We start from the raw sequence: 22,369 nt of genomic DNA, 5'->3' as shown, positions 1-22,369 counted from the left end.
TTGTTGGCACTCTATGTGCTCTTTCAATCTCTATGGGATATTTAGTTTGTAGAGGAAGTAGTTTTGGTAATAAGTTTTCTATAAAGGTCACCGGATTCCCCTTTTCTGCTCCTTCCGGTAAACCTATCAGACGAACATTGCTTCTTCTCTCACGATTCGAGTAATCCTCCAGTTCTTTAGTAAGTGTTTCAATTTTCTTTTTTTCAGTTTTTGTGTTTAAAATTTCTTCTTCAACAGTTATCATTCTTTCTTCTAAATCGTTAGATTTTAATTCGATTAGATCCATCTTTTTATTTAATGTTGAAACATCATCTGTTAATTCTGTAACTTTTTTTGTGAGAATTGAAAGCATTTGTTTGATTTCTTTAAGTTCTTTCATTACTTCTGGATCTGCGGTTTTGGATCCTGTCTCTTGTTCGGGCTTTGCTCTCTTGCTGCTTCCAGAGACTGCGAAGTCGTTTTTATTTTGCTTTCCTGACGCCATCGAGTTTATTTTTATCATAAATTTAATCTTAATTCTTCAAATTTTTGCGACTTTTTTATTCTTTCAAGGACTTTTTATATGGAGCTCTTCTGCTAACCGACCTCCTTCATGCGTGTCCAAGCCACGCATGTAAATAATATCCAGATATTAATTTATACCACAATGCGGCTTGATGTCCTAGGAAGTCTGCTTGAAAACATAAGAACTTTAAACTATATTGATTATTCAATGTTTTCCATTCAGGGAACCCAACCTGAATGGCCTGCTTCAATTGCAACCATTTAAAGCTTTGTGTTTTACTTAGACCAAATCTATGTTGCAATTGTGAAAAATCCAGCAGTTTATTTTCTGAAATAACATCATCTAGAGATCTAATGCCTGCAATAATCCAGTTCTTCCAAAGGATTTGAGCTCCGCCAATTTTGATCTTGGAGTTTATCCATAGAGATTGATTAGTTGATTTATTTATTGGGATAGGTGTTAATTTACTAATAAATCTCAACGTTTTCCAAGTATCCATTAATATTTTATTTTCTTTGTATCTTCTAGGCATGTTAATACTTGGAAGGTGAACTAAATTTAGGGGAAACATAAGGCGCCATTCCAAATACAACCAATCTGGTGCATTATCTATAAGTTCTGGGAGAATCCAATACATACCCTGACGTAGAATATAGGCTTGATGGTACCTATAAAAATTTGGAAAATTTACCCCTCCCTCCTTAATTGATTTTTGCAAAGTTACTAAAGCTATACTAAACCTCCTATTGGTTTTAAAAGTCACAGGCCAAAATTACTAACCTCTGTCACTAAGCAATTGACTAAGAACATATTGAACCGGTCCTGGGCACCCATGAAATGTAGCAAGCTGGCCAACAGCTTTAAAGATTTCTTGATTCTTGGTGTATAATATACCAACACGAATGCCAGCCATTGCAAAATCCTTGAAAAGAAAGAAAGAAAAAAATTAATTCCGATTATGCTGGTCTTAAACATGCACATTTACAAGGCAGCGCCTTGGGCAATTCCTGTGTCTTGGGAAAAATCAAAGCAATTACATTTAAGAGTAAAATGGAAATCAAGGAAAACACAACTTCAGATAGGACATATGGGTTAAAAAAAAAAAAAAGAAACAGAAGGGGGAGTTGTAGTGTAGAGAGAAAGAAAAGAAGTACAATGTTCTAGTCCCTCAGGAAAGCCACAGAAAATAGGTGGGTCTTTACCGCTGTCCTAAATTTATGGTAGGACTGCTCAATACAGAGACCCACAATGCGGGAGTGATGTAAAAGAAAGCTGAATGACAGGTAGACTCAAGATGGGAACAACAGACATAGTAAAAGCTTAGAGGCATTTACCACCAGGCACCTACTAAAATTCACCTGTGAAGGGGGTGTTAGGAGGATTCCCTGTAATCAAAAGAGTTTGAAGGCCAGAAGAACCTATTCACTAAAGGGTGAAAATGATCAAGCTGCATTAGGACACCAACTCACATTATTTGCTCCTTAATGCATGTCAAAAAGCTCTATCAGGGCTTTAGGCTCCTCCCTAGATAACCTGGATACAGAGGGAGGTGCCTAAGGCCTGATTGACTCAGATGCCTAAGGCCCCACTGTATATTCTATGGAGTTTCCCTGATTCATTCCAGCTTCCTCAAAAACTATCACTGTAACTAAATGACCAGCAGCTATTGTGCCATGCTAATCACCATTGATTTTGATGCAGAACTTCGATGAGTAGCATAAGATCCAATGAGCAACGATTTAATATTGTTCCATTTATCTATAAATTCAGGGTCATTTTGGAAGATCTGTGGGCCTGAATTCATTCTTAATCCACCAGAATTTGTTCTTTCCTACAATATGAAACCCCCCTGGCCCCGTTCATTCACTTATATCTTAATGTGTTTAAATCTTCCCATGGTATCCAAACAATCTTGGGAAGTAGATGTATTGGTTACTGTGTCCGAGACTAAACATTTCTACATTTTGTCACTTCCAGACAAAATTTAAAAAAAGGTATCTAGAATGGTCTTTGTTAAATCTTCAAGTACAAGACTACAGGTAGTTTAGCACAGTGGTTCCCAATCCTGTCCTGGTGGCCCACCAGGCCAATCGTGTTTTCAGGCTAGCCCTAATGAATATGCATGGAGAAGATTTGTATGCCTGTCACTTCCATTATATGTAAATCTATCTCATGCATATTCATTAGGGCTAGCTTAAAAACTCGATTGGCTTGGTGGTCCTCCAGGATAGGGTTGGGAACCACTGGTTTAGCAGGTTGTAATGTTATAAAAGAAAGACTCAAACAAGTGGGGATGGTCAGACGTCAGGCTAAGGCAGGAGTAGGCAATTCCGGTCCTCGAGAGCCACAGGCAGGTCAGGTTTTCAGGATATCCTATATAATAAAACCCTACCTCACGCATGCACACTCCTATCTGCATGCTTCCATGATCGGTAGGTCTGGACGCCAGCACTGGACTCCCTGCTCTCCGTGTCGGCTCCTCTCACAAGCCGCACCAGCGTTGGAGAAGGCTTCCAACACTGGCGGGATCGAGAGGAGCCGCGGCGACACCTCGTGGGAAGGGAAACCCAAAACACTCCAGCCGCGAAGGGATGCCCTGGTCCCGACTCCAAATCAGCTGATTCCAGCAGCGTGTGCAGCACTCTACACACACTGCTTCGGGGCCTTTTACTGCCCTGATTTGCTCTGCCGCGTCTCTGATGATGTCATCAGGGACGTGTCAGAGTAAATCAGGGCAGTAAAAGGGCCTGAAGCAGCGTGTGTAGCATGCTGCACACGATGCTGGAATCGGCAGATTTGTCGGACCGCGGGAAGGTAAGGGTGGGGGCGGCAAGGGACTAAGGGAGCAGGCAAGACCGAGGGAAGGGAAGGGGGGGGTAAGGGAAACGCCGCTGCTTCTGCGGCTGCTGCACATGGAAGGGAGGGATCTAAATGCTGCTGTACAGGGAAGTTATGAAGGGGGAGGGAATGCTGCTGCACAGGGACATGGAGGGGGAGGGAATGCTGCTGTGGCTGCTGCACAGGGAAGTGGGGGGGGGGAGAGAGACAGATAGATAGAAAGAAAGCCAGACAGCGAGAGGAAGGGAGACAGAAAGAAAAGAAGAAAGGCAAAGGGACAGAAAGACAGACAGACAAAGGGGGCCAGGGAGAGAGACAGAGAGAAAGAAAGACAGACAGCGGGAGGGAGAGAGACACAGAAAGAAAGACAAACAGACATATATTCTAGCACCCGTTAATGTAACGGGCTAAAATACTCCTGCCCCGTGCAGAGCTGTCATCGAAAATAGCTACTGTGAGTTCCCGTGGTCTAATGAGACTACAAAAGGAACTCACGGCAGCCATTTTCGAAGACGGCTCTGCACGGGGCAGGAGTGTAGGAAGATCGCTCCTGCCCCGTGTCACCGCTAGACCACCAGGTAAGGTCCGGGAGGCAGGAGGGAGGCGGGGGTGGGTCAGAACCGGCCCAAAAGTTATTCGCAAATTTCAATATTTGCGGGCCGGCTCTGCCTCTGACCACTGCGGATATGGAGAGGGGGGAAGGTAGTCGAGAAAAGATAGCATTGATGATATGAACAAAAGAATCGCAACAGGCAAAAGTAGGAACAACTCAATATCCAAGAAACACACACTACTTTACTTCAGGAGATGTGGGAATGATCCTGCCAATACAACCTCAATAATGTGGAGAGAAAAAAAAAGACCTCAATGCTCACAGCATACCTCCTAAAAAGGACAAGCCAATATAGTCAAGAGGGTGCACACTAATCAAAGGTCAGGAAAAAAACTTCACACATCATCAATATTGTAAACAGTCAATCCCCACGAACTTCTGGACTTGGTAAAGGAATGAAAAATTTCTGGTGCAAAATCCAAACCTCTATAGTATCCAACATGCATGGGAACTATAAAGTCACTAATACACCCCCTCAATTGGTGTTAATCTTCCCATAAAGCACAGGAACATCAATAGCTAAACAGTGTACCGATCGGTTTGCGACCCGATTTTCCTCTGACCCGATTCACTAAGCTTGTGGCCGATTATCCTCTGATCCGATCCTGCTCTCCCCGACTATCTGCAGCGATTCTCCTATTCTCTTGCCGCCTGCTCTGCCCCGATTCTCCTGCTCAATTCTCTCTGACTCTCCTGCGCTTCCCCGCAGTGCAAGCCGGTGGTTTTAACCAGTGGGTTTAAAGCGGGTTAAAACCACAGGCTCACAAAAAAGTAGGCCTTGCAAAAAAAGTGTTTCCTAAAGTTAAAAAAAAAAAGTTTTGTTTCCTGCTGCCGGGAATAGATCCATGGCCTTAGTGAATCTAGCCCTCAGTTGCTAGACGCTGCTTCCAGTAGCTGTTAAACTCCTTTCTCCAGTGCTGCAGATACACCCACTGCAACTTGATCTTGCTGCTTTTCACACAGTTCACAAACACTAATCTCAGGGGCAGTTTCTCCTCCATTGTGGTAGCAGAAATCCTCTCACCCATGCTGAAATCCCAAAAGGCGTACCCCATTTCGCTCACTAGCGTCTTCAGGGGGGAAAAAACCCAAGAGACACACAGCTTGCCCTTTTTAGGAAGTGTGCTGTGAAAACCGAGGTCTTTTTATTCTCTACTTTATTGAGGTTGTGTTGGCAGATCATTCCCATGTCTCCTGATGAAAGTACTGTGTGTTTCTTGGATACTAATTTTCCTCACAAAATGTTTTACAGGTATCTGCTAGTAAGTTAACACTTTCAATGTATCCAAGTCAAAGAAAAAAAACCCTGATTTGTGCATCTTGTGTGTAAATTGACAGCAATGTGTCAGATGTGCATGGGACCCTACCAGAAAATATGGAATAGCTATGTAGCTTGGCAGGCGTCTTCATTGGGGGGAGCTGGGAAAATAGGGTGGAGTTAGGGGACTGGGCTAGGGGGGATTGGTTATTGGGGGAGGGGGGATTAATGCTCTTGGAGGTGGTGGGATGTGACTGTATAAGGGGGTGTTTTGCTTAGTCAGTGATTCCTTCTTAGGCGAGGTGATCATTGTTAGTAGCTAGGATGGGGTTTCATGACTTCTGAGTGCAATTGAGTGTTATTTCTTGATCTGTATCTCAGTTTGTATTTTCTATTCAAAAATTTTCAATAAACAATTTTTGGAAAAAAAAAGAAAAAGAAACAAAACAAAATACCTACAAACCATATGAAGTACATGTTCACCGATTTAAAAAAAAAAAAAAGAAAACACAAACAGAACAAGCAACGTTTTAAACATACCTTACTAAATCCCCACATTAGATGTGTCCGTTCTGGGTCTGGTAAACTAAACAAAGAAAAAAGAATCCTAATCAGATCTCTTCTCCAGCAACAAAGCTTATACACTTCTCCCTTCGTATTTGCTGTAACAGGGGATTAACAGACCCGCGAATACAGAAAAACCATGAATAACTTTTTCATATGTTATTCGTTGTTTTCTATTAAAAACCATCGTGAATATGGTGAAACCGTGAATAACATGGTGGGAGACCTGGCCTGTTACTGAAGGAGAGGCAAAACACGGTGAAGAAAGTGCTGGGAATTGGCAATTTTATCTGTAAACGCTTGGAATCTGCGATTTCTCTATGCAAGCTGATGTAATATGGGGGGAGGAGCCAGCAAGCTAAAAACCGCGAATAACTGAAACCGTGATTGCTGAGATCACGAATACGGAGGGAGAAGTGTATACTTACATTATATTTATATGCATTTAATATACTAAGCTTACTATGAAAAGAAAAAACTAGCCAGTATATAAATGTGAATAAAGGAGACAAAGACAACTAGAATTTCATTCACAATTACCTGGGGATATTTCCTTTCTTTCCTAAATGGCTCGCTTTGCCCAGTCATTTTAGTGACCGTCCTCAGCCAGGGCTCCTTCTGGAATTTCACAATCCGAACCCCTAAATCTAGCCACTAAGCATCACAATGAGAGACTCTCTTATCCCTTTCCCAGACCCAGGGAGCAAAAGACCCGACCCAGAAATCAAAACTAGGTTTTCATTCTACTTACTTGTCTAAGGCAAGGATACTGGTGAATGTTTTATCTTCTGCATAAACGGAAAGCATGTAAATTTCATCCATTATTACATGCAATTTATACCTACATTAGAGAAAGTTATAATTAGATACATACAGTAAAATACATATTTCCACAATCATAGCTGGCCACATTAATAGGGTTACCATATGGCTCCAGAAAAAGGAGGACGGATTAAAACATCTAGGTTTTACTTCCACTGAAGGTAATGGAAGTAAGAAACACAGATTGAGGCATCTGGGTTTTACTTTCTTTGAAAGCAATGGAAGTAAAACCTGAATGTCTCAATCAGTCCTCCTATTTCTGGAGCCATATGATAACCCTACACATCAAGCTACTGTGCACACCTACTAATTCTATACTTATCCTATTCATTTCCAAATGTACAAGGATTCTCAAAGTCTAATCACTTGCACACAATTTAGAATTTTTATTATTACCAAATCAGAACATCCTATTTTCATTACTGAAATGCCCAAAGTTACCCAATTGTGCTGCACAAAATTCTGTAATATATTTTCATTATTCGTTGGCCGTTTTTACATCTGAAACACTGGCTAAAGAATGACATGGTGACAGAATTTGTCACCGTCTCCGTCCCCACGGATATCTGCGGGAAATCATTCCCATGTCACTCTTTAAGAAGAGAGGGTAGAATCAGAGTATGAATGGGCACAACCACTGACCCTCAAGTCTTGCATTAAAGAATGCTGGTGTAGAAGGACCAAGGTTGAAATAGAGACTAAAAGAATGACATGAGGATGGAGACGGTGACAAAGTCTGTCACTGGGTCATTCTCTACAAACTATTCAGGATTACAACTTACATCCAGAATAAAATAAAAGGTTTCTACAAGAAATGGCCCTAACCAAGAAAGCAAAACAGTCCAAAAAATAAAACCCCACCACACATACATTATGTTCTTGTACAGTTATTAAATAAATTTAACTGTCTGCTCTTTTAGGGGGTTAAAGCCTCAGTGGTCTTCCTTTTTATTCAAGCTTCTAGCTCAGTGAAACTGGGTGTCAGGTCAAAAGCGCGCCGGGACAAAGGCGCGCCCAGACAATTGAGCGCAGCACGGAGGTGCGCGCCGCTCAAAATTACTGTTTTTAGGGCTCCGACGGGGGGGCATGGGGGGAACCCCCCCACTTTACTTAATAGACATCGCGCTGCGTTGTGGGGGGTTGTAACCCCCCACATTTTATTGAAAACTTCACTTTTTCCCTGTTTTTAGGGAAAAAGTTAAATTTACAATAAAATGTGGAGGGTTACAACCCCCCAAACCCCCCATAATGCCGGTGCGATGTCTATTAAGTAAAGTGGGGAGGTTCCCCAACAAAAACCCCCGTCGGAGCCCCTAAAAACTGTAATTTTCTTCGGTGCGCGCCTCCATCTTGCGCTCAGTTGTCGGCGCGCGCCTTTGTCTTTCGCGCCGTTGTCTATGAACCGTGAAACTGGCCTCTGGAGGTTACATCATCACAAACCTTTATTCTCAGCTATCCAGCATCTACCCTCTCCCCATTTTATTGCCATTCCCTCTAGATCAGGGATGTCAAAGTCCCTCCTCGAGGGCCGCAATCCAGTCGGGTTTTCAGGATTTCCCCAATGAATATGCACGAGATCTGTTAGCACACAATGAAAGCAATGCATGCAAATAGATCTCATGCATAGTCATTGCGGAAATCCTGAAAACCCAACTGGATTGCGGCCCTCGAGGAGGGACTTTGACACACCTGCTCTAGATAGTTCAGCCACGACTGTGACAGCCCAGGGCTCCCTGTAAACTGCAGTACATGAGTGCTCAACTCTGACCACTAACCCCCTCTTTTACGAACACACAGCGTGGGTTTTAGTGCCGGCAGTGGCGGAAACTGCTCTGACATTCATAGGAATTCTTTAAGCGTTGGAGCAGTTATTGCCGCTGCCGGCGTTAAAACCCGTGTTATGTGTTCGTAAAAGAGGGGGTAAGTGTTAAATGTTATGCAATAGCTGGAAAACCTCTCCTCCCCCCCAAAGGTTTGTGAATGCTGTCTCCATAGACAACTCAGCCAGTTCAAGAACACAAGCAAAACCCAGGAATCAAACCCAGCTCTTCCAACCTACACTAGTTTTAAAGATAGCCCGATAACATCTTATCTCCTTTTGCATACATTTTTTAGTATAGCAAAATATAAAACTTCTCCTGGCAGTCCTTCAAAATCCTCAAATTCCCACTTAAATTCTTCCCTTCTATTAAATCAATAAGTAAATTAACTGTGAGCATCCATATCTTAAAACTGTTAAAATATTTTAGCTACAGCCAGCTATTGTTTTGGTAATCACCCATGTTCATATAGTGCACATGAGCACTGGTTTAGGATCTAAATGAAAAAAAAAAAAAATATTCTTAAAATGTTCAAACAACACTTTCTTTTAACTGGCTCCTCAGAAACCAGGAGAAAGGTGAAATTATCCTTACCCATTAAATTTCCTTTCCTCGAGTCCTGCTAGACTAGTCCAGATTTATGCTTTATGTCTCCCTGCCAAATCAGCATATGGGGGCAAATTCTGATGTCATGATCAGTATAACGGGTGTTACAATTAGGAAAGTTTCAGTATGCTAATACCAAAGTGCTACTCAACAAAGAGAGCAACACAATTAAGAGGGCTAACTTTGCAGACAAGCAGCAGGACCAGTCATTTACTATGTTACTAAGACCCAGGAATCTACCAAATTCCTCATTTTCAGGGACTGGCCTAGCACGACTCAGGGAAGGGAAATTAAGCAGGCAAGAACCAAAATTTCACCTTCCTCATCTTGCAAGACTAGTCCAAACCAATGAAATGTACCAGAGCTTTTTATCCTGCAGGCAGGCTGGGAAAATGACAATACCTTCCAGAACTGTCCTAATCTGTCTCACCTAGCTCAGATATCAAGCTTATAGTCCAAACATTTTATTCACAAGATTCACCCCAAGTTCTCATCCAGGACACCTTCCCCTCACCCCCCCCCCTTCCAGCTGTCCATTCTGCCAGCCTCCCTTCAACCCATACCACCTTTTTTGAAATTACTGTAGAGGAAACTGCACATCTCTCCTCCTCCAAACCCACTACCTGCTCCTCTGATCATATTCCCTCCCACTTACTCAGCACTCTCTCTCCTACTGTCATCCCCCTCCTCCCTTCCCCAGCTGACATCCTCAACCTATCACTCACTACTGTCAACTGTTCTTGATGCCTTCAAATATGCTATAGTTATTCCTCTCCTCAAAAAACCCTCCCTAGACCCCACATCCCTCTCCAACTATCATCTCATCTCCCTCCTTCCCTTCCTATCCAAGCTACTTGAGCATGCTGTATACCGCCATTGCCTGAACTTTCTTTATCTCAAATTATTCTTGACCCACTTAATCAGGCTTTTGCGCACTTCATTCTAAGTAGCTAGCTTGAAGATATTGTATAACTAGAACCTTTAGTCTCAATTTACATACTATCTTTAAAGCCATTGTCTTAGCGAATATATTAAAGAGATGATCTGCTTCCTCTACTTAAAAAAATTCAACCACCCTAAAGTGGGGGTCGAGAGGGGAGGAAAAAGGAGCCCTCTCTCTACACCCCCCAACCCATCCCTCCCTCCACCAACCCATCCCCAGGAAAAGGTGATAGTATACAGAAACAAAAAAAAAACCTCAAGGTTTTTAATGAATTCTGTTACAGCAAACAATTTGTAATCAACATCCTTTTATGTGAAAAAATTAAAAAGTTAGAGAGGTTCAAACATGGCCTATGGATTCATGACAAAATGTAGAGAATGGCCAATTTTCAGACTCAGACTTTAGTCACCTTTTCCTAGAGATGGTCACATATTGTGCTCACCATGAAGAAAAAATGGGAGATTACCAAAACTCATCGTTACACTTATGTGACTAATGGAAAACGAAGCCCAAACAAAGAGTGCTCGGACTCAAACCTGTGCGCAAACTCTAGACATTCTTTCAGTAAGTGTGCAGGGTAAATGTCCCCTAATGGATTGTGAGGGTTGATCAGGATTAAAGCTCTGATTCTGATGCCCTGAAAAAAGAAAAACTGATAGTCGGAGACGCCAAGAGGACGTCAAACAACGGTGCAGCATGGACAGGTGGTCTCTAGTCCTTTCATACAATGCTGGTATTAGAACTGCTTCAATTGTACGTTAACTTTTGCAATTCTGCACCAATGACAGCTGCTAAATGGCCACTAGCGGTAGATCTTTCCCCAGATTTAACCCATGCCAAAACAAGAAAACAAATTAAGCAGCTGATCAGTTTTTGTACGACTTTCAAGGCCTTAAGTGCAACTCTTGGATCCCAATCAAATTTAGGGAAGGAAAATGCAGTAACATTCAGTTCAAAGTTTCCTTACTTGCTCCAGAGCACAACTGTGCAGAATTATGGTGCAGTACAACCAAAGCAGTCTAAAGGGTAAATACTTTAGCAGGTTTTTAGCTTACAGCCAGCCTTCTCCATAGCATTAGGACCAAGAAGAGAGAGATGTTTGCTGAAATATGTAGTACAAGTTTTTGCTGGTGAATGCACGTCTTTAAGGCAGGGGTGTCGAACATATAGAAAATGGGATTCGTTATGTTAAATCTAGAAGCTCTAGAATTCAATTCCAGGTGTAAAGAGATTATGCAAAGATCGTATGTCTTTTAAGAAAATGTTAAACACAATTATTTGTGGACGCCTTTCTCTAACGCTGTGGTTATTATTTGTTTTAGATTTAAAGAATTCTGTATTGAGGAAATTTGTGGAGAAGCCTTTGTTTACTGCATTTTATAATGTTTGTGTTTGAAATGTGAATATAAATGTTTTTATACATTGCTTAGAATTAAGTGATTCATAAATTTTTAAATTAAATAAATATAGCGTGGTAAGTTTCATTAAGTACCCAGCACAACTTTCCTCCTACTTTAGCTGTGCCACATAACATCAAGCCCAGAAGCACCCTGAAATTAAACCTGCACAGGAAGCGAGCAAGCACAGTGGTTAGCAAATACTCCATGAATCTGAGAAACAGACTCAGATATGGCAGTGCTGCCCATCATAGTGGGGGCTCAGGCTAGTGCTTTTGAAAAAGTTACATCTTCTCTCTAGTACCCTTCATTCCCCCATGTAATTTCCTTCTACCAAATTAGGCCTCTCCACATTCTGGCCCTGGATAGCCATAATCAGGAGACCAACTTCTGGTACAGTTTGTCCAACATGACAAGCTGAAATGAGTGACTGCTAAAATGAGATCTCTGTCAAGCATAGGTGCCACTCACTTTTCCCCCACCTCACACTTGTTTTTGAAATAAAATTGTTGGCTTTATGCACCCTGATGCTACTCTGAAACTAACACACCTGCAACGGTCATTCTGTGTACAGCAGGTTTAGAAACTTTAGTTTTAGCAAACAAAGATGCTAATAATCTGAACCGGTTTGCAAAGACCTAAAATCTATGTTGTAACTATTCTTAACAAGCAAAGGGGGAGTGGAAAAGAATCTCAGCAAAACATATTTCTGCAAACAATCTTGACTTCTTTGTTACCTTTTATTACATCAATATAACAATTATCCATTTTATCACTTTTGTAAAACTCTTTAGGTTGGCCCAATTTTGGCCACAGTACAGTGAAAGCTATGTTAAAATGTACTGTAGCGTTCTTTCATTAAAGATTTTCCCACAAGCACAAAATGGTAAAAATGCAACATGTCTAAACACATGTTTTCTCATTTTACAATAATGGTAAATATCAACACAGCCAACAAGGTGTAGAGAAGTGCTTCACTTACATTATGAATAGCATTAAAGAAGTTTATTCTGATTAAAAGTAGTCAGTCACTGAACTCAAACTAAGGCAAATATCTGCCTGTGTCATCCCGAACTAAACCATGAATTTACCCATACCTTGTTTGGCCCAAGGCTTTCTCTCATTTAGATCTTTAAAAATGTCCCTACTTACAGAAAAAGGGAAAGAACCAGGTTTAAAATATAACTCAAAATAAAGCTGAGAGGTGAGCATTTTATTATTGATCTAATCAGAGGCCAAATATGGTTCTAAAATTTTTTAAAAAATCTTTTCTTTAATGTGCCAAAAACTCCATGCGAAAGGTAATTCTATAACAAGCCACCTACCAAAGGTACCAGCCTAGACAGCTATTTCCGGTATATTCTACAAAGAAAAGTAAGTATCTACTTCTTTATGGAACACTGAAAATGCACATAAATTTAAGGTGCACTCATTTAAAAGCTGGTATAAATGACAGTGCCTAGGCGTATAAAAGAATATATGTAAATTATAGTATTCTCTACTTATGCACAAAACTCTTTCCATGTGCACATCTGCCAGCAAAGGGATTCTAGGCAGCATTCTATTTAAAAAATGTTTACTTGTGCAAATGACTAGAATTTTGCCAAGTATGTGCTTTCTTGCTGTCTACAATTAAGTGGCTCTTTATAGAATTACCTGCAAAGTATACAGATCATTTATCATTAAGTCAGTTAGAGACAGATGTACTAAGCATTACAAAATGGGAAAAACTTTGTACTGCATCTGGCACTTTATACATGAAAGAAAAGGAAACACGTGCATTAGCATAGTTATTATTGAAGATGCTTGATGAACTCTCAAAGCCCAAAAGTCCAGAAAGAGACAGCTAATTTACCCTTCCCCCCACCCTTTTTACAAATCCGTGAAAGCAGTAAATTTTTAGCACAGGTCGGCACGCTGAATGCTCTGTGCTGCTCCTGATGCTCATAAGAACTCCATAAGTGTCTGGAGTAGTGTAGAGCATTCAGTGTGCCAGCCTGCGCTAATAACCCACTTTTGTGGTTTTGTAAAAGGGGGGGGTTATAGCACTGAAATACTTTATAATGTCTTTCTCATTTTCTTAATTTTCATTTTAGATCAACCAAAAACATTAGGAAACATACGTTAGTTTTGGGAAGTAGAAATAGTAAAAATGAGGGTATATATTTAGCAAATAAGTACCATTAAGGGATTAGAGCCTACGTACATGAATATATAGCAAGCGACTTCTATGCTGTAGAATTCTACAATAAAAAACTCACAGAATCAATATGAGGAATGTTGGCTCCTCAGTTAAATCCTACACTTCTACCTAAGAGGTGGTTTTTGGTTATAACTAGGGCTGTACCGACTATTCATATTTGATTTGGCCAGAAATAGTGCCCCAAATATATTATTGATGTTTGGCCGAATAGTGATTTAAATTTATATACAAATAATCTGGGGCTTTACCGAGCTAATAAAACATTTGATCTCAGATTTCACACTGCTTCTTTGGATTTATGATGTTAAAGTTCAATGCCCATTATTCGCATCTGGTTGAATAGTAAAATATGCCGTTTGGTACAGCTCTTATTTTTATAAACCATCCAAAGCACAGCAATTCATGCGCTATGTCAAGTAACGCCCTTTAAACAGGGAGGCCTCTGTGCAGCTGCCACAGTATAGTCTACTTTACTTCTTAGAAAGCAGTTTCTTGAAATCTTAAATCAGCGTCCCCCAAACTTTTCAGCCGAAAGGTAAACTAAGCCCAGTGCCCCGGCCGAAAGGCACCTGGAAGTGCGGACACACCCATCTGACCACAACCTTGAACCCATCACTTTGGTGGGGGATCCTGGAGGAGGAGAGATACAGGGGTGGAGACATGCCAGTGAGAAGAGTCGTCAGCGCCACGAGAGGCATGTACTATAAGCAGTCAGCCCACGCCAGCACCTCTCCTCCTTACCAGCGTCTCGTCGGGGAACACCTGGAATCTGCTGCTGCTGCACACAGTTTATGATGATACACTGTCTTAAATGATTCAAGCACTGCATCAAATGTCTATGTTAAAATAATTACATAATAAATATGAATGCTCCACTTGTTAATTTTAAGAGCACTATCTCAACGGAAGAAAAAGCGTTTTTCTTCCGTTGAGATAGTGCTCTTAAAATTAACAAGTGGAGCATTCATATTTATTAATATTTATTTGCCCACTTCCATCTTTTTAAATAAAATAATTAGGTATACATTTTGAAGATCATTTGGATATCACAAGTGCAAAGAACAAGTTGAAAATTAACTCTCAAAGTCAGCGGTAGCTTATTTGTCATACACCCATCCTTTTGAAAGCATCTATGAAAAGAGGGTTACAGCAGCTGGTTTGACTGCAATGCAAATCTTTTCTTACCTTCTCGATGGCTCCCTGCATGGCAGTTTCTAGTTTTTCAACTGTTAACTGAAAAGGGTGCATGTCTCCACAAGTTATCTATGCAAAAAGGAAAAGAGATGGCAGAGCTTTACATTGGTGTGCTTTTTTCATTCATTTATTTTTTTATGTGTGTGTTGGCAGTTTCCTTCTGCTTCTTTTGGGCTCAAACAGAACCAGCCTCTACTGCGCTATAGTGCCATGAGCATTTGTTTGCAACTATCTAGAGTTTTTCCTGTATTTATGGAGAAGTGCCATACTTGCTAAATTTCTTTCTTCGAGTCTCACTTCACCAGTCCAGAAACTATGGGTTATATCCATCTACCAAGCAGATGGAGACAGAGAAATTAAGTCTTGTGTATAGTGTGTGTCAGGTGTTTATAGTCAAGAACAAAACAAAAAAAGGGACCAAAAACAAAATTTTAAATACTTTTGAACCAAGAAGGTACTCAGAACTAATACATGGTAAGAAAATCACCAAACCGGGGACAAACCCCTGTAAGGACTTTCAAAGAGTCTATCATTGCACCATCCACAATCGGTAGAAAGGTGTTTTGATTTTGTTTAAATAAATATATCCTTTAAAGCCTGACAAACTTATTGCACTTCTTCGAAGTGCAAACGAACGAATGGACAAAGGGGACCCCATAGACATTGTATACTTAGACTTCCAAAAAGCCATTGACAAGGTACCCCATGAACACCTACTTCGGAAACTGAAGAACCATGGGCTGGAAGGAGACATACACAGATGGATCAGGAATTGGTTGGCGGGCAGGAAGCAGATGGTAGGAGTGAAGGGCCACTACTCGGACTGGAGGAGGGTCACGAGTGTTCCGCAGGGGATGGTGCTTGGACTGCTGCATTCAATGTATTTATAAATGATCTAGAAACAGGGACGAAGAGCAAAGTAATAAAATTTGCAGATGACACCAAGCTATTTAATGGGGCTAGGACTAAAGAGGACTGCAAAGATTTACAAAGGGATCTGAACAAACTAGGGGAGTGGGCGATGAGATGGCAGATGAAGTTCAATGTAGAGAAATGTAAAGTCTTACACTTAGGAAACAGAAACCTGAGGTACAGCTACACGATGGGAGGGCTGTTATTGAGTGAGAGTACCCAAGAAAGGGACTTGTGGGTAATAGTGGACATGACAATGAAGCCGTCGGCACAATGCGCAGTGGCCGCTAAGAAAGCGAATAGAATGCTGGGAATAATCAAGAAGGATATTACAAGCAGAATGAAAGAAGTTATCCTGCCGTTGTATCAGGCGATGGTGTGCCCCCATCTGGAGTACTGCGTCCAATATTTGTTGCCATACCTAAAGAAGGATATGGCGATACTCGAGAGGTTCAGAAGAGAGCGACACGTTTGATAAAAGGTATGGAAAACCTTTCATATGCTGAAAGATTAGAGAGACTGGGGCTATTTTCGCTGGAAAAGCGGAGACTTAGAGGGGATGTGATAGAGACTTACAAGATCACGAAAGGCATAGAGAAACTTTCGACAACTACAAGAACGAGAGGGCATTCAGAAAAATTAAAAGGGGACAGATTTAGAACCAATGCTAGGAAGTTCTTCTTCACTCAACGGGTGGTGAACACCTGGAATGCGCTTCCAGAGGGCGTGACAGGACAGGGTACGGAGTTTGGAGTCCTGTAATTATGGGTGAAGAGTGAGGAAGGAATTGAACTCGATGTTACAACCAGCATGAGGGGGTTCTCTGAAGAAGCCTACCGGCGAAACGCGTTAGAACCCGCGAGTACCCACTGTATCGAGACTACTTCCAAACCACCCAAAGTTAAGTGCTTAAAAAACGTTCACAGTTTATTATTTAGAAGACAACAGTTTCACTACAGAATTGGACACTTCAAATGGACACATTAAAGGATATATTTATTTAAACAAAATCAAAACATCTTTCTACCGATTGTGGATGGTGCAATGATAGACTCTTTGAAAGTCCTTACAGGGGTTTGTCCCCGGTTTGGTGATTTTCTTACCATGTATTAGTTCTGAGCACCTTCTTGGTTCAAAGGTATTTTAAATTTTGTTTTTGGTCCCTTTTTTGTTTTGTTCTTGTTCTAGGCTCTTTGGGGACATTTTTTGTTTGAGTTTCACCCAGTTGTTATATTGAGGTGTTTATAGTCACCTGTATCTTGCATTGCTTGGTTAGTAAACAAAAAAATGAGGTTCTAATGAATTCTGTTAGAGCAAACAATTTCTATTGTCATGTCTACTTATTTACCTAAAGAAACAATGGAAAACCCAAAAAGAGGAGTACTGACAAGTATCCAAAAAAAATGTAATCTCCCCTGACCCAAAAACACGGGGTGAAGGGAAGAGATATCTCTTCCCTTCACCCCGTGTTTTTGGGTCAGGGGAGACTTAATTTTTTAGGATACTTAATTACCTAAGCAGGAAGAGTTCTTTGGGGAGGGGCGGCAGTTTTAGGACCTGTGGAAGATTCCCAAGATACTATTGCCTCTCGAGATACTTTGCTTGTAACTCTAGCTTCAGAAAAATGCTACTGGTGTCAATTTAAATATAAAAAGAAACCACTTTACAGATAGCCCAATTCAGATTTTTCCAGATGTGTAGGAAACAGTGTTTCATAACAGCATAATAGCAACCATACTGGGTCAGACCAGTGGTCCATCTAGCACAGTATAAGGCTTTTAACAGTGGCCAAACCAGGTCTTAAGTGCCTGGCAGAAACCCAAATAGTATCAACATTCTATGCTACTAATCCCTAAACAAGCAGTGACTTCTTCCATGTTTGTCAATAGCAGACTATGGATTTTTCCTCCAGAACATGTCCAAATCTCTTTTTAAACCCAGCTATGCTAACCACTGCTACCACATCCTCTGGCAATCAGTTCCAAAGCTTAACTATTCATTGAGTGAAGAAATAAATATCGTTCTTGTTTTAAACATGTAAATTCATTGTGTGCCCTCAGTGTTTTGGTCCTTGGAGCAACTTTTTTCTCCACAGATTCCTTGTAGATGCAATGTTTATCTGCAGGGAAAGCAGTATATTTTCTTTACATCTTGATAAATCTGTCTTGGAACATAAGAACGTTAAAATTAGGAGGTTTAAAGTTACTAGACTCAAGATAGTTGGGGGGGGGGGGTAAGTTTCCCTTATAATTGCCTCATTTTATTTTCCAATTGTTTTCAATTTCTTTTCTTGGTGTAGACTTTAGCATTAATTTCTGTTCATCTGATTATTATTTAGAAAAATATTGTTAATGTTTTCTTTCATAGACACCTGCATATGAAAAAAAAAAAAAAAGGTATGAATCTTTGAATAAAAATTGAACTGGCTGCATATAAGAGCTCATTTACAATTCAAATTATTAATGCTGAACCTGTCCCTTTGCTGGTGGGGGAGAGGAAGAGAGGCATAGGTGCCAGCTGACAGCCTATAGGACGTGCCTCTCACCGCGAGAGGTATGTCCTGTAAGCAGTCAGCCGGCGCCTCTCGGCACACTTGGCATCTGCCACAGCACACAATTTGTGATACACTGCTTTAGAGGAAAGACGGGAGAGGGGAGATATGATAGAGACGTTTAAATATCTTTGTGGCATAAATGTGCATGAGGCAAGTCTCACTTGAAAGGAAACTCCAGAAAGAGAGGGCATAAGATGAAGTTAAGAGGTGATAGGCTCAGAAGTAATCTAAGGAAATACTTTTTTTTTTTTTTTTACACAGAAGGGTAGTAAGGTAGAGGTGGTGGAGACAGACTGAATTCAAGAAAGCATGGGACAAGTTCTCTTAGGGAGAGGAGGAGTTACTAGATGCTGTGGATGGGCAGACTGGATGGGCCAATTTACTTTATCTGCCATCATGTTTCCATATTTAGTTATTTGAAGTTGCTAAGAGAATAGAGATACTTAAAACTAAAATAAAGTTCCTTAAATTTGTTAAGTATATTCTATACTATTTTAGATTTGCTTCTCAATGAATGTGACAGACCTAAAATTCATCTATTGTTCAGGAAAATCTTCAATTAAACCTTGTAAATAAAAAATTCTTCCTATCTTAATTGGTTTAAAAGCCTATAAATAAATCACAAAATTTCAAGTGGTTGCAATTGAAGTAGGCTATTCAGGAAGGGTTCCCTGAATGGAAAGTTCTTAATTCTCAGTATAGTTTGGAATTCCTATGCTTTCAGGCGGATTTCTTGGGTCACCAAGCCCCACAATGGTATAAATTATTGTATGGGTATTTGAATAAAAAACAGAAAACTGGTCTTAGGGATATTTGGAGCATTGAGATTGGGCATCAAATTTCTGCCTCTCAATGGCCACGTTTTTGGTCTTGGAGAATAAGAACTACAAGGTCGGCATTTATGAGACAGACCTGGTTCTTTTTGTTGCATAGAGCTTTATGGACCCCAGTTCGTTTACAGAAGTTGGATAGCTCTAGGTCCAATAGATGCTGGCATTGTAGTTTAGAAGCTGGGACTTTAGATCATTTAATTTTTTTCTGTCTCTATGTAAATGCCTTTTGGAAGTTAATTTGGTCCCAAATTAATTCATTGTTAGAAAATCATGTTGCCCTTTCATATGACACTATATTATTTGGTACATCTATGAGATTTAAGAGTCCAATCTCAGCAAATAATAATAAACTTTTATTGATACTGACGGGGTTCGCCATGCAACATATTACTAGAAATTGGAAGGATTATACTAAACTTAATTATACTTTTTGGTGGAATTCAGTCTGTCATATTTATAAAATGGAGAGGATGCTTGCTATACAGCAAGGGAATTATCATAATTTTAAAAAGATTTGGGGGCCATTGATTATATATTCTAATGATCAGACACCTTAAACACCTTGTTATTATATAAGATATAGGTGGGGTGGGATAGGGAAATGTGATATTTGCTAATTGATTTATTGTTAATGGATAGGGGTATATTTCTTTTATACTTTAATGATTATAAGTAAGATTGTCAAAAATTTTTTTGTGATTGATTATTTTACACTTCTTGTAAGATATGAAAATGAATAAAGATTTACAAAAAAAAAAAAAAAAAAAAGCCTATAAATAAAAGGCCAATTCCCATCCACTCCCGAGTCAGAGCGCTTTTACCTACCCTTGCTGCTTCACCTTCTTTAAATAAATACACAAAAAGCCAAATTCAGTGTCTTTCCCCCTCAAGTTTTAGACGATTTCCTTATTCACAAGGGAAGAGTCCCTACAAGCAGTAGCAGGTCCTGTCTCTGCATTACTTCAGGAGCATTATAATTAACCAAATTAATGCTGCATCATTACTTAAATGATGATCAAAAACTACCCAAGCCAAATCACATGGCAAATTTTCAGTCAAATAAGATTCAGACTACTTTAAGAATCCATATTATTGAAACAGACAGCCACCTTTGAAGTCAGAACAAGACTCATAACATACAGTATATTCATTAAAATTCTTGATTCATAATGTCTTACCTCACTTAATAGCGGTACATGAACTGGCTGAATTTCTCCATACAGTCCAGTATGAGTGTTTATACTACCATAGTAAGGGGTGGGAATGAGGTAGCCATCTAAACAGAAACAGTCAAAATTAAAAAAAATAAATAAAAAAATAATTACCCCAAATAAATTCCACACAAAAGCAAGCACCAGTGCTCGTTATGAGGGTGCAAGGTGATAACACTATCTATGTAGTAATAGTGAACGATGGCAGAAATGAACAAATTTGCACAACACATCTTCCAAGTGGCAATCTTATAGTTTTTTTGTGGGGGATTTCCCCGCTCCCCAATGCTTTTGGTAGAGAAGCATATAAAGCAAGTCATTTACTTGTAACAAAATGACCTCTCCACAGATGGCAGGATAAAATCAGCCACATAAGTGAGCATCATCATCTGACAATGCCAATGATGAACCACCACTCTCGGAGCTGAGAATCAGTTAGAAAATTTTTGAATGACATTTTTTATTAAAGAAACACAAGGAACAGAACAAAATATACAGGTTGAAATTTTGCATAACAAAACAAAGAATAACAATCCCTCCCTCCTCCCCAGCACAGAAATCCCAGCTGCCCCAACATGTCAAGAAACTACAATCAAAAGAACACAGTTGGAAACAGGTGCCAAAAGGCAGTGAGAAGTCAAGTGATGCAGCAGAGGGAAGGTCCTGGCGGGGAAGGACGTGAAGCAGCCTGATCAGAGTGCTACAACCTGTTTTGAGGCTTTGGAGGTATGTAAAGCGGTCGGTGAGGTTCCGTTACACAAAGGGATGGGAGGGATAGGTATAGCATGGCAAGTGTCAAGGGTAGATACCGTGTTTCCCCCAAAAGTAAGACATTCCTCGAAAATAAGCCCTAGTGCATTTTTTGGAGCACAAATTATTTTTGGGGAAACATGGTATGTTACAGGCAAATAACAGTCTGGGAATGCAAAATACTGGAATGGATCCTTCTCTTAACAAAAAGCATGGCTATTTAATTAAACACCTCCCTGAGGGTCTGCCTAATTATTTCCCAAAACTCCTGGGTTTTTGGGCAGCTCTATCTTAAGTAGTCTGAAGGCCCACACTAGAGTCTTCCCTCCAACAAGGGAGAGATCCGAGGGTCCCACTTGTTATTTGGCATAGACATCGACAAAACCCCCCAGCTTTATCAGTTTTGGCGGAAACCAAAACTGCCATTGAAATGGTCTGAAAGCTTTCAGCCGAAACCAAAACTGTAGCTGAAAATCACCTGGTCTCAGCTGAAGTCAAAACCTCAAGTTTAGTTGTATGAATGTGAACTAGTGATGGCACTGGAGACTGCAGTCTGTACCTCTTTTATTTATTACATATTAGAACATTGGAAAACATGATGGACTTCAGGAAAGCAGTTAAAACCTTCCTCTTCCAACACTCTAACCATAGCCCTACCACCCGTTAACGTAGACTAAAGAAACAAGCACGCTCTCATCCACACTGCAGCACATAAGCTATGGCGTCAGAAAAATGAAGGACTACAAGTCCTGACATTTTAATCTTTTTCTGTAGTATCCCCTTGCCCCCAAATTGTTACCCTACCATGTTCTGTTACTTTCCCAGCATTTAATCCGGACTCCCTCACCCCAAAATTGTTAACACAATATATGCTCCGTTACTTCTCCAGCTTGTAACCGTACTCCCTCCTGCCTGTTTAATGCTTTGTATGCTTACTTGTAACTCGTTCTGAGCTTTCTGATAGGACGGGATATAAATCCCCCTACTAAACCCACAGTATCAAAACCAGAAAATAACCATTTTGGCTACTTTGCTTGGAGGTAAAATGCAGTCTCCACATATATGGACTGCAATTAGTGAAAAACTAAAAGCCATGGTGCTTTTACAATGGCCGACTTCACGCCAGAGTGATAGCTTATGTCATAACTCCAGAGAGACCAACTCCTAAAGAGATTATGCCAAATTTACAGACTTGAATTCCTGCTAAAATTTTGTACCCAAAGCATTTATTTGGAGAACTATTTACCACATAAACTATTGTGCAAAATAGTAAGTGCATTACAAAAAAAAAAATACTAAGCTGTCCCCCCCATGAATGCCTTACAATCCCTGGTGGTCTAGTGATA

At 40.3% G+C, this 22,369-nt stretch overlaps 1 protein-coding gene across 2 annotated transcripts in view; it reads right to left on the bottom strand.

Annotated features, from left to right (window-relative positions):
* LOC117354165 (1-aminocyclopropane-1-carboxylate synthase-like protein 1) overlaps positions 1-22,369 on the bottom strand; it is a 64,804-nt gene that overhangs the window by 16,846 nt on the left and 25,589 nt on the right. For both annotated transcript variants that reach the window (XM_033931145.1, XM_033931146.1), the window contains exons 6-11: positions 20,241-20,338; positions 14,755-14,832; positions 10,506-10,606; positions 6,530-6,619; positions 5,755-5,800; positions 1,286-1,427 (exon numbers count right to left, since the gene is read on the bottom strand). In XM_033931145.1, the coding sequence (XP_033787036.1) occupies positions 1,286-1,427; positions 5,755-5,800; positions 6,530-6,619; positions 10,506-10,606; positions 14,755-14,832; positions 20,241-20,338 (555 nt within the window). The remainder of the gene's footprint in view (positions 1-1,285; positions 1,428-5,754; positions 5,801-6,529; positions 6,620-10,505; positions 10,607-14,754; positions 14,833-20,240; positions 20,339-22,369) is intronic.

Source organism: Geotrypetes seraphini, chromosome 2 (genome assembly GCF_902459505.1).
Source record: "Geotrypetes seraphini chromosome 2, aGeoSer1.1, whole genome shotgun sequence".
NCBI lineage: Eukaryota > Metazoa > Chordata > Amphibia > Gymnophiona > Dermophiidae > Geotrypetes > Geotrypetes seraphini.
The sequence above is the reverse complement of the archived record's forward strand: the minus strand, read 5'-3'. Positions and strand labels throughout refer to the sequence as shown.